Below are 11,799 nucleotides of genomic sequence, written 5' to 3'. Positions count from 1 at the left end.
GTGTCTGAACCGGATTAAAAGCCACTGTGCATGTTGTTCAGCTTCTGCACTAATTAAACATGAATAAACCAGCAAATTCATCTTTAGTCTCACTAAATATGGTCTTATCAAATGTAGCAATTTGAGCTATAGAAAAAAAAAAAAAATCTGTATTACGCTGGTCCTCCATGAGCAGGATTGGACACCCCTTGACTTAAACCAGAAAGGCTGAATAAAGGGTTAATTTAAATGAATCACATTTTTCAAATCATTTGTTGACAACTTGCATAATGACTAAGAATGTCCCAATGAAAAGCATAAAAAAAAAATACCAAGTTAACATTAAACGCTAAAGTTTAGACTGGCGTATACAGTTCCCATCGGAGACAAATGTCAATATTGATTTCAACAAGACATGAGCAGAAAAACAGCATCCATTTAGGGCTGTACTTCCACCAAATGTCCCTTAAATAAAGGCTTTTCATTCTAACTTTCTGGTTAAAGCCAATAAAGCTGACCATTTACACAAATATAAAAAAAAAATTATTACACGACAAAGAAAAAAAAAAAAAAAAAAGTTAGTGATTAAAGCTTTTTGTCAGCAAATTACTAACTAATATTAAATATTTCTACATTATATTAAAAAAAAAAAAAAAAAGTTTCTATGACTTCGTTCATGACATTGGAGCCAGGACTGTCAACCTTTAAAATTTATATAAGAGAAACTTCACAACCCAGAGGGAACCGTGTGTAACCACTGTAAATACTTAGGCCAACACTTGTACATTACCTTTTCAAAATCAAATATCAGTATTACATGTACAAATAAGCTTTTAGAATGGGTTAAGCACAAGACACCAGTCACATTGTAACATTAAAAGTTTTATTTGTAAAAAAGGTAAAAACTGGTATAAAAAAAAATAGTTTCTTCAGCTGCATCTTGTCCTAGGAGAGAAGAGAAGTTTGAGATGGAGGAAACTACAAACAAAATGGTGTCAGATTAAAACCAGAAACTACCTTTTATCACGTCACCATTTGAGATAAAATGCCTTCTCATTTCGAGAGAATGGTGATTTTTCAATCATCCAAACCTGAAAAATGCAAGATTAACATGGTCAGCAATTCAATTACACAACATAAGGGGGATAAAATAAATAATTATAGGTGGAGCATGCATTAATAAAAAGTATAAGATTAACAATCTTGTGCACCAAACTAGGCTGACTGCAGTTACTTCCCCTGTAAGATACACAACACTGAATGGGAAGTTCACGTTAACTGTACAGCTTCTGCTAATAAACATTGTTTTACAGTTACCAGCAGTAGTGGAGAAGTCTGTTCTTACCTACAGGAGTAATAAAAGCGCTGCCTGCTAGTCTTTGAGTTGCGCCCTGTACTCCCTGCTCTTTGCTTCTTCACAGGGCGATGATCTTGCTACTCCTCTCTCAGCTTGCTCCATGGCTAGACTGATATGTAGCAACATGTACACTACTCTTGGCATGTGTATTTAAACAGCCTATGCTTTTTTTTTGGACACATGATCAATTAACTTAAGTTGGTGTCGCTTGCGTTCCTCAGAGAACAGATTCATTTATTTAGAGCCAGAGGATTTAACTTGTACTAAAAGGGCTCAGTGTTCTACACTAAATCCCCCAGAAAGCAAAAATGACTAAAACAGCACATTTAAAAAAAACAAAGATGTTTTTATTTCACCTTGATTGGTTACATAAATAAAAACAACTGAAAGCAACTCTACATAAAACCTCATTGGAATGCTTTTCCCCAAAGACAATATAAAATAAATCTGCATGATGACAAATTCATGATGTCCCACACACACGATAGCGCTACTGTACACTTCTTCTGGTGGCAGCTGTAAATCTGCCACACCTGTTTGGCTGAGCAGATCTAGGGATGTAAACCTGCATCTGCCCTGTCACCTCTCTCGCTCTCCTCTCCTAAAGCACTCAGTCCTGTTGAACAATATGAACAACAAATGTTAAGCTGCACACTACCTGAGGGTTGTTTCTACACCAGATGTACAGCAAGGTTACAGTTTAGAGTATTTAGTCCAAGACTAACTTATTGGGATTGTTACCCCTGTTATTAAAGTCTATATGCAAGGTAGACAGCAGAATCTAAAACAAACCTTTAAGCTTAAAACCGTCTACCGCCAGAGCCACCTCCATAACCGCTGCCTCCTCCACCACCACCACTGGATCCACCTCCATAGCCACCTAAAAGAGAGGTCATGTTACTTTTATGGTGTTAAGATGAGATTGAAGAATTTTGGAAAGCTGTAAACATTGAGAACTATAGGACTTGCTTGATCTACTATGGAAGTCAATGGTTGCAAGTTTCCAATTCTTTTCAAAACATCTTAAGGTTTGGAATCGGCTAATGTTTAACACATTTACACTTTTGGGTGGACTATCCCCTTAAAAAGGGATAGTTAAGAACTCACCACCATATGGGCCGCTGTTTCTTCCACCGCCTCCAAAGTTCCCTTTCATTGGACCATAATTGGACTGCTGGCTATTATAGTTGCCGAAGTCATTGTAGTTTCCACCTCCTCCACTGCTGCTGCCGCCGCCACCACCACCAAAGTTGCCTTAAAATTAATAATACACCCCATTATTGTCTGGTCCAAGCATTTGCATCCTGATCATGATTCATATCTACTCACCACCTCCAAAGTTTCCATTGCCATTATTGTAGTTATTATAGCCACCGCCGCCACCACCACCACTGTTGCCGCCGCCATACCCTCCACCCTGGTTGCCATAACCATGTCCTCCTCCACCACCACTGCCTCCTCCATATCCACGGTTGCCTCCATAGTTACCAGGACTGCCACCACCATTGCCGCCACCACCACCACCGCCATAACCACCTAGAGAAATGGCAAAGATAATGATATTGTAAATGTGTTGATGGTACAGGATATGAAATAGCCAAAAATGAGCCAGTTCATTCAATCACCTCCTCCAAATCCATTGTTGTTGTTGTTGTAGCAGTCACCTCCTCCTCCATAGCCGCCGCCACCACCTCCAAAGTTATTTCCTCTTCCTCCTGAAACAACAGTAAAACTACCAAGTTAAAGAAATAACCAGTCAAAATCTCCAGTATCCAGTCAGGCACATACCTCTTCCAAAGTATCCATCACGGTTGCCACCTCCGCCACCACCTCCAAAGTCATTATTGTAGCCACCATTATTGCCATATCGGTTGAAGTTTCCTCCGCCGCCACCACCCCCTCCTCCACCACCGCCGCCACGACCTATAGGTTAACAAATTGCACCAAAAAACATTAAACACTAGGGGAAAGTAGGAAACAATATTTAATATTAATGATAAACATTCATACCAGTGTTAGCCATTTCTTGTTTCGAAAGAGCTTTCCGGACTTCACAGTTGTGTCCATTCACAGTGTGGTACTTTTGAACTAAGGGAGAAGATATACTTGTTAGCACTGCATTTCTTCAAGTTCTAAGACCACAAGTTTGACCGTGAAACAGCACTTACTGACAATGCGGTCAACAGAGTCATGGTCATCAAATGTGACAAAGGCAAAGCCTCTTTTATTTCCAGTCTTGTGGTCAACCATTATCTCAACAACCTCAATCTTTCCAAACTGATCGAAATAGTCACGTAGATGGTTCTCCTCTGTATCATCCTTGATGCCTCCCACGAAAATCTTCTTCACAGTTGTGTGAGCAAATGGTTTGCTGGAATCCTGTGACCCATACATAATTAGACATCTGAATTCAAACCTTAATTTCTTTAAATTTTTATTAGGAGTTTAACCTCACCTCTCGAGACACAGCTCGTTTGGGCTCTACAAGTCTACCGTCAACCTTGTGAGGACGTGCATCCATAGAGGCATTGACTTCATCCACACTGGAGTAAGTAACGAACCCAAAGCCCCTGGAGCGCTTTGTGTTTGGATCTTTCATCACCTAAAAGATTAATGGAAACATTGATTAACACCTAACGTTATGGCAAAAATCACTGAAATTTATGTTGCAATACGTTAATAAATTTTAAATAGCTGTAAAATAATATAAAGTATGAGGTAACTTGCCACACAATCCGTTAAGGCGCCCCATTGCTCAAAGTGTGCCCTTAAACTATCATCTGTGGTTTCAAAGCTGAGCCCTCCAATGAAGAGCTTCCGCAGCTGCTCTGGCTCACGTGGCTGGCCCTGGAAACAACAACCGATTACAGTTTAGAAACACACCAGCAGTGTGCATCGTGTTTATAGTCAAAAACAACTATTTACTGGAACACAATGCGTCGTGAATCCATACGGTAACACAGTCTATGTATCTCCACGTAAGGGGAGTGGGGGTGGGTGAAAGAAACATCCGCCATGTTAGTGCAGGACTGTATGTCCAATTTAAAACCACGCACGCCCTCCAACACACGAGGTTGTAAATAAATGCAAATATGGCTCGAAACGATGGCTGAATGATTATAAAACAAATAAATTCTGATTCTGCAAAACTCGATCTTCGATGTAACCACGCGGCCTAGGTTATGTGTGCACATTACAGCAGTTAAAATGGCGGCTCGAACACGCGTACATTAACAAAGAACCACAAATGTGGTGCAAACTGACCAATACAATATCAAGAGAGACTACGTGCTTAAACGCATTATATATAATCAATAGAGATCGCTATATTAGCAATAATGCTACTTACCTCTTTGGTACATCCTACCGACTATTTCTGTCCGTGCGCTTGCGGCCCACACGCTTGTCGGTGAGACACGCACTGAGAAAAAGGGGAGATACCATAAATAGCTTGTATGAATTCACCTTCCCCTCCCAACGGAACGATGATTTGGTTCAGAGCTTCCCGCTAACGCGTTTTGTTTTGGCGCTTTGAAGACATCTGATTGGGCTGACACTCAAGTCAATCCAAAGAACAGAGGGTAGTGCTTAAGAAAACAAAATATTTTATTCAGAAAAGCTGAAGAATATTTTTATAAATACAAAAAGTGGCTTTTATTGTATGGTGGGTTAAATAATTTAGATTGTAAGCTCATTCATATGACTTCATATTAGATAACGGGCCCACTTTGGCATTACACTCGTGCTTATCATCTATTTTTAAATAGTATTATTGACTTAGGAATATTAAAAAAATCTCAAATATTCCTCGAAGTGTATGGATTTGTATGCAGGGGTGACGCGTGCGCAACCCATTGTAATGCGTCGAGGGCCGTTTTTTGGCGCGAGAGCGGCTCGCTGAGGCGCACGCTGATTGGCTGAGACGCGCCGCTGGACGGATGCATGCGCGAGAGGCAGCAAACTCCTGTGTGCAAGGAAAAAGAGCCGGCCGCCGCCTCAGAGCCTCATTATTCGACACGAATAGAGAAACGTCGAAAATATCTCAGTAAGTATAACATAATCAGCCACATTAATGTACAAATGTGTCATTGTGGATTCGCTTTGCACTGGAACGACCAGCGCTGTCAATGCTACGGTGTAAACGTGAAAGGAGCAGGTGAAATCTGTTCAGCTCGGCCCGCGCTGGTTGCTAAGCAAGGCTCGTGCGTTAGCGAGCACGACGATAACACTTAAATAAATGCGATAAACTCGTGTAAACGCCCTTGTTTCAGCTGTTAAAACGGCGAAAATTGAAGAAGAAGAAGTAGCGCGTGTTGCTAATGACGTTAAATTAGCCTGCTATCATGTGCCTAAACTCGGTGATATTCCTAGTTATTGTTTTTTTCGCAGAGCGATGGTGACTCGTTAAGCTTGCTTATAGTTCGTCGTACATCAATACAGCATTGTGAAGTACATGTAATTATTTCTCAAACACGTTGATTTTACATATTGTTTACTTGCAGAATGAGCTTTTAGCGATGCAAACAGTAGCAATCAATGAGACTTCTCTTGCTAATGTTAGCATTGGCAGCTAGCACTGCACATAAATACGTTCAGCGAGTTGTTTGTATTTTGTGTATATTGCAAGACAATTATTGGAAATTAGATCGCTATGGAGATCAAGCTGTGCAGATTCGCTCAGTGTTTTACACACAGTTTGGCCCTGCATGCTTGCTAAAAATTGTTGATGACATTAAGATAAGAACACATGGGCGATTTATCGCATTCCTGGAGGTAGATTTGTTAAATGTGTCTGCTAGGCAAATGCTGACATAAGTGCAATGCGTTTATGTTAGGTTTAACAATAAAAAAGTAAGCCACTTTTACTAGTTGTTTAATAAACAATCTGTTGTTGTTATTATCGTGGATTATAAGTTTTGAAAATATTTTTAATCAAAGTCTAATTGGTCTTCAGTGTGTATATTTCCAGAGAAATCTGTAGGAAACTTCTATTAAAGCTAAGTTGAAGATCAGAGTTTTATGAATTTATTAATACACATTTTTGAGTGTTTAAATCAACTATATTTGTTTAGGGGAGATCTGAATGCTGAAATCCAGGACTCGTCTCTGCTCTTTAGGAGGTCACGCTCAACAATAGAAGACTGTAGGTGAGTGCAAGAAAAGCAAATGTTGACTTTTGTCATTGCTGTTAGAGTAAGAAGTTTTCCCTTAACCAGTAAGATTTTGACCATACTGCTTACTGTCTGTTATGAGTAATTTAATTAATGTAGTCATTTTTACTGGAAGTAGAGTTTTCATCACATAGACAACAGTCAATACTATGTTGTAGATTATAGTTTATAATTATACTAATTAAATTGAAAGAGATTCAGTTTCACCAAAGAAACTAATGCTAAGTAAGCAAAGCATTGTTTTGTGTTCTTAGACATTGGGTAATTAATAAAGTAAACGGTTAGTTAGTTATAAAGGATAATTGAGGCGGCAAATATATACGTAAAACCAAGTAGGAAAGATGCAATAGAAAAAAACAGGTTGAAGTTATAAAATAAATAATTAGTCTTGTAACTTGTGATGTTAATTATGTGCAGATTTTTTTTAAATAAATAATGTTTTTTTTTTGTTCTAATCTCTTTTTCTTGTCAGATGTTCTTGATATTAATAACATTAGATTTAGATGTGTAGATTAATGCACAGATCTATGTTGACATCAGATGTTTATTTTGTTTATTTGCCATCTTGTCCAATGCATTTACTTGCAATTCTTATCAAGAATGTTTTTATTAAAATGGTCAAATACACCTTTTCATTAGCCTTATTTGCTAAGTTTATTTTTTAATTGTATTTTCTCATAATATAGTAAATGACATAACTATACATTTGTATTTATAATGATCAATTGCTATTGTTTATTTATTTTTTATTTCAGGTCAACCACTTTCCTCCCCAGACCAGGGAGCCACACAGGTCAAATTTGCTTGTAGTAAAGACTTTCAGAATCAGCCATGGGAAAGAAGAGCCAGAACCGTGAAGATGATGAAGCTGCTTCCTCAGATGAAGAAGAGTACGTCGTGGAGAAGGTCTTGGACAGGAGAGTTGTGAAGGGGCGTGTGGAGTATTTCCTCAAATGGAAAGGCTTTACAGAGTAAGTGTTCATTGCATTCTGAATAATCCAGTACAGTCTGAGCGATTAATTTTCATGTCTCAGAACCCCTGGTATGTGTTTCAGCATGTCTTAAAATGCATGAAGTTCAGATACTATGAAAATGGTCTTAATTTAAATACTAATGACCTGGCTTACTTTTATACTAGGTTTTGTTTGCAGTTAGACTGGGCAATATAGCAAAAATAAAATATATATTTTTTGTTTTTTTCCAAAGATATTTGACCAATTTTATAAATATAATATATATAATTTTATATATAAATATATTAAGCAGTGGCACAGAGTTAAGCCTTGTTTGTTACTTCTGCGTCGACTGATCGGCATAACCCACGGCGCATGCCTTGTGCCAGTCATTTATACTTCTGCGAGCTGGTTCTGTTGCTTTGCAATAACACTTCCGAAATGCTAGTTGGCTGTGATGTGTTTGTTCCTGTGTGTTGAGTTTCTTTGCTGGTGTTTTGTTTTTTCTGAACGCTACCTTAATGCACAAGTGGGTCGAACTCGCTCATTTTGAGGTGGAAACCGGCGGACGTGCAACAACTTTAATCATAAGGCAAACACAAAACAACAGTCTCCATCCGGAGCTCCTTCACGGGACTTCACACTTGTAAACGCTCGCTTCATCGGGGTAGTACAGATCTCGGTCCCGTCCACACTCGTCAGGGCTACCAAGCCAACCAATCACAGAGCTTGCGCTACTCATCGTTGCGACGTGTAGTTAAATTTTTTAAGAGGTGTGCGTCAGCCACGGTGAGGGCTATGTGTCGACGCGCAGGCTGCGGTGGAACGTGTGCTTGACGCAGATGTATAAATCAGTCTTTAGGCCACTTTTATTTAGTTAAATGCCAGCAAAGTAGAACATGGAAGCAGCTTAAAGTGTGAGTATGTCTGTGGTCTGGAGGTATTATAAAGTTTATGACGACAACATTGCTATAGCAAACAGAGTTGTTAAAATAAAGTGTATTAAATAAAAAATAAGGAACATCATGGATCTGTTTCTTAGCTCTTTATTCTATATTCTTTTTTTTTATGTGTTATAGAAGTATTGGATTGGGTTTCGGTATCGGTAGATACTCAAAATCAAAAGACTCTGACTCGAGGACAAAAAAGCTGTTCGGGATATCCCTAACAATAAACATAAAGAATTAAATGTGAAGTAATAGTTCATTACAGGTTTATAATGAAAGACGTTTCCAGCGCAGCATTTTGTGTCAGTAGTCTATTAAAAGTAGAGATATTTTGTGCCTGAATGATTTTATTCTCATAACTCTCTTTATTGGCTTATTTTCACATATCTAATTGTTAGCTTTGCTTATTTGTGTTCGAACATCTTCCTTGAAATTAAAAACAATAAAATTATGGCAAAAAAGTACATAAAACTTCACATGAACATTACTCAGCACTAGTTTTTACACTTGATTTGAAGAAATCCAGTGGCTTTAATAGATCATGCATTCATTGTCTTGCAGGAAACACAACACATGGGAACCAGAGAAGAACCTGGACTGTCCAGAGCTTATCTCTGAGTTCATGAAGACCTACAAAAAAGGAAGCAGTGCAAGCCCACCAAGCAGCAAGTCCTCCAGTACAGGCCCCTCTTCAGCCCGTCCCAAAGACAACAGCGGCAGCAGCAGCACCAGCAAGAGGAAAAACTCTGAAGAGGAGAACGGGAGCAGCAGCAAACCCAAGAAGAAAAAGGAGGTAAAGTCTAAGAGGAGAATGTGAGAGAGCCCACACTTCAGAGTTATTTGCATGTTAATAGCATATCAATTTCACCCAGTGTGCTGAAATACTTTCTCAATTGTTTCTCACATCAGTGCTTGCTTAAGTGGCATTGGGAAAAGGTGGCCATTGATTTTTAACGTGGTTTTGATTGTTGTTTTTGTTTCCCCTAGGATGAGATCCTTGTAGCGAGAGGGTTTGAGCGAGGCCTGGAGCCTGAGAAGATTATTGGAGCAACAGACTCCTGTGGAGACCTTATGTTCCTTATGAAGTGGTGAGTACTACAGAGTATTGCATATAAAGAGCAGTTTATTTCAGTGGAAGGGTTTTGTTCAGTGCTTGGAAATAGTTAATATCAAGTCACAAAATCTGGCCATAGATTTATTAAAGGGATAGTTCACACAAAATAAGAAAATCTACTCACTATTTACTTAGCCTCGGGGGATTGCAATGCTTATAGTTTCTGTTAAAAAATAAGATACCACTGATAAATCAGGGACTAAGCTGAAAGAAAATGAATGAGAGAACAAAATAAGATATTTAGAAGACTGAACTGGTAAACATTGGCATCCATAATAAGTAAAACAAAGAATAAGGGTTTTGACTATGTGCAGGATGAGTAAAATGATGCCAGAATATTTGTTTTTAGGTGAGCCGTCTTTAAAATCTATAAACCAAAATCCCTTTTTTGGTTCAAAACAGCTTTTAGACTGAACATTGAGTATTCAGATTTTATTTGTATCTAAGCACAAGGGACCGCAAGATACATGCTAATGCTAAAAATAAAGCAGGATGTGTTTCAACTGGACAATTTAGATTGAATCACCTGAAATAGAGGTTGGAACCATAGTGTAATGGCCACATTTACACCTGCCATTATGTCTGAAACTATTCAAACGCCCCTTTTTAAAATGCACATTCATACCCTTTGTGAGACCGAATAGGCCTGAGGACTGAACCATCCATTTCTCTTCTTTCTCCACCTATTTACATCTGTTAATTGAAAAGCATTCACTGGAGTTTCCACTTTGCATTTATATATGTTTACCTTTATTTACAGTTGATGTCTATTTTTAAGTAATTGCATTTTCTGAATGGTAAACCAACTGTAAGGTTATATTTATCTTAGCAATTGTACAAACTTGAGCTGCACAATTAATCGAAAAAAGATCGTGATCTCGATTTGACCCCCTAGATGATCTTAATCCAGCATTTCTACGATTCTGCCAATCATATTTTCAAGTTCAGGAGAGAAGCAAAGGCGGCTGTATGAGTCTTTTCATTGTTTCACATGCTTTGCTCAGCGACATGGACACCTCTAAATGATTAAGAGTGATTAAATTAAGAGTCATATGCTGTATTTATAGAGGTATAATTCACCTTAAAATGTCATTTTGTCTTCATATAATGCTGTATTCGCGGCCGGGAAATCACACGTGACGTGAGCTGCTGACTGTAAGCGCTTACCACAGAGAGGGTGGGCGCGTGCCCTACTTAACGATAGACGCGCGTGCGTCTACTTTAGTGAACAGAACCTGCATAGGGTGTAAGTAACAGGTAATAAAGTTGTAAATAATATTCAGTTTGTGGCACAGAGTGATCGTTTGAGAGCCACGAGTGAAGTATGAACAGCACTTAGCAGTGAAAATGAAACCAAAAGCGAGCACATCTTTTAAATAATCATTTCGCATTTTAGAGTTATGACTGCGACAAGCATTTGATCTGTTTTTTCTTTCATAGAAAACACACAGTTGTGCATGAAAATATATGTTTACAGTGTCAGTATAACTACTCTAGCCTATATAATGTTGATTTTACCAGTGAGTAAAATGGTCTAATAATTGTTGTTAATGACAGATTGCAAGAATATATCTCAAACATAATTCAACATCAGAATTATTATAAGTAGAATAGAATTATTTATAGAAACCAGTAGACCTACACATAATATCATTATTGTTGTTTTACCAAATGTTTGAGAAAGAACAATAATAATTGCAGACTCATATTAACCTTTATGTTACATCTACAGAATCGTGAGAAAATCGTGTTCTTTATTTTAGGCAAAAAAAATGCGATTCTCAGTTTAGCCAGAATCGTGCAGCTCTAGTACAAACTGACAGTCTACATAATGTACACACAAACATATTCCATTTATGCTCTGCTTGGATTTTCTATGGACAAAAATCAGTTTATTACCTCTGTAACCTTTTGCATTGCATAGCATGCTTGGCATTATAAACCATTTATTATTCTAATAGCCTTGTCATAATCAATGAAATTTCAGATTTCTGCATATTTCAGTGTTCACCACTGTGCTTGTTCAGAAATTGCATTTTTAATTTACATCTATGATCAAATACAACGCTCAACTTTTTCTGTGGGTCTTTCAGTTTGATCAATTGGTATAAAGTTGTCATTGTAGTTTTTCTTAAATTTGAGTAACCGATAACAGGAATCACAATGCAGCCTTACAATTTAACTATCATTTAACACCTATGATTTAATCACATCTAGGTGACATTATATATTGCATATGGATGTAGGAGTGTATTTCATCTCGCTGGTATTTTTGAAT

At 38.0% G+C, this 11,799-nt stretch overlaps 2 protein-coding genes across 2 annotated transcripts; one reads left to right on the top strand and one right to left on the bottom strand.

The window, feature by feature from the left end:
• Positions 1-1,664: 1,664 nt before the first annotated feature.
• On the bottom strand, positions 1,665-4,698 carry hnrnpa1b (heterogeneous nuclear ribonucleoprotein A1b). The gene is made up of 11 exons (XM_056452784.1): positions 4,686-4,698; positions 4,064-4,191; positions 3,792-3,938; positions 3,505-3,715; positions 3,347-3,424; positions 3,125-3,259; positions 2,962-3,051; positions 2,666-2,872; positions 2,444-2,590; positions 2,129-2,216; positions 1,665-1,952 (listed from the first exon to the last, which is right to left on the bottom strand). Exons 1-10 carry the CDS (start codon positions 4,696-4,698, stop codon positions 2,137-2,139), a joined length of 1,236 nt encoding a protein of 411 aa, XP_056308759.1. The 3' UTR covers positions 1,665-1,952; positions 2,129-2,136.
• Positions 4,699-5,323: 625 nt separating this feature from the next.
• Positions 5,324-9,499, top strand: cbx5 (chromobox homolog 5 (HP1 alpha homolog, Drosophila)). Its single transcript, XM_056452785.1, has 5 exons — positions 5,324-5,381; positions 6,409-6,483; positions 7,263-7,478; positions 8,969-9,200; positions 9,395-9,499. The coding sequence occupies exons 3-5, from the start codon at positions 7,339-7,341 to the stop codon at positions 9,497-9,499; spliced, it is 477 nt and encodes a 158-aa protein (XP_056308760.1). The 5' UTR covers positions 5,324-5,381; positions 6,409-6,483; positions 7,263-7,338.
• Positions 9,500-11,799: the final 2,300 nt, after the last annotated feature.

The sequence above is a fragment of the Danio aesculapii genome, unplaced genomic scaffold (assembly GCF_903798145.1).
Source record: "Danio aesculapii unplaced genomic scaffold, fDanAes4.1, whole genome shotgun sequence".
Lineage (NCBI taxonomy): Eukaryota > Metazoa > Chordata > Actinopteri > Cypriniformes > Danionidae > Danio > Danio aesculapii.
This window is presented reverse-complemented; position numbering and strand designations above follow the sequence as displayed.

Bases quoted from the DNA above. Each gene is read 5' to 3' on its own strand.
- hnrnpa1b (XM_056452784.1), bottom strand. The intron at 3,052-3,124 runs GTATGTGCCTGA...CTGTTGTTTCAG, and splicing joins TGATGGATACTTTGGAAGAG to GAGGAAGAGGAAATAACTTT. The intron at 2,217-2,443 runs GTGAGTTCTTAA...CCTCTCTTTTAG, and splicing joins AAACAGCGGCCCATATGGTG to GTGGCTATGGAGGTGGATCC.
- cbx5 (XM_056452785.1), top strand. From the start codon at position 7,339: ATGGGAAAGAAGAGCCAGAACCGTGAAGATGATGAAGCTGCTTCCTCA. The intron at 7,479-8,968 runs GTAAGTGTTCAT...ATTGTCTTGCAG, and splicing joins AAATGGAAAGGCTTTACAGA to GAAACACAACACATGGGAAC. The intron at 9,201-9,394 runs GTAAAGTCTAAG...TGTTTCCCCTAG, and splicing joins AACCCAAGAAGAAAAAGGAG to GATGAGATCCTTGTAGCGAG.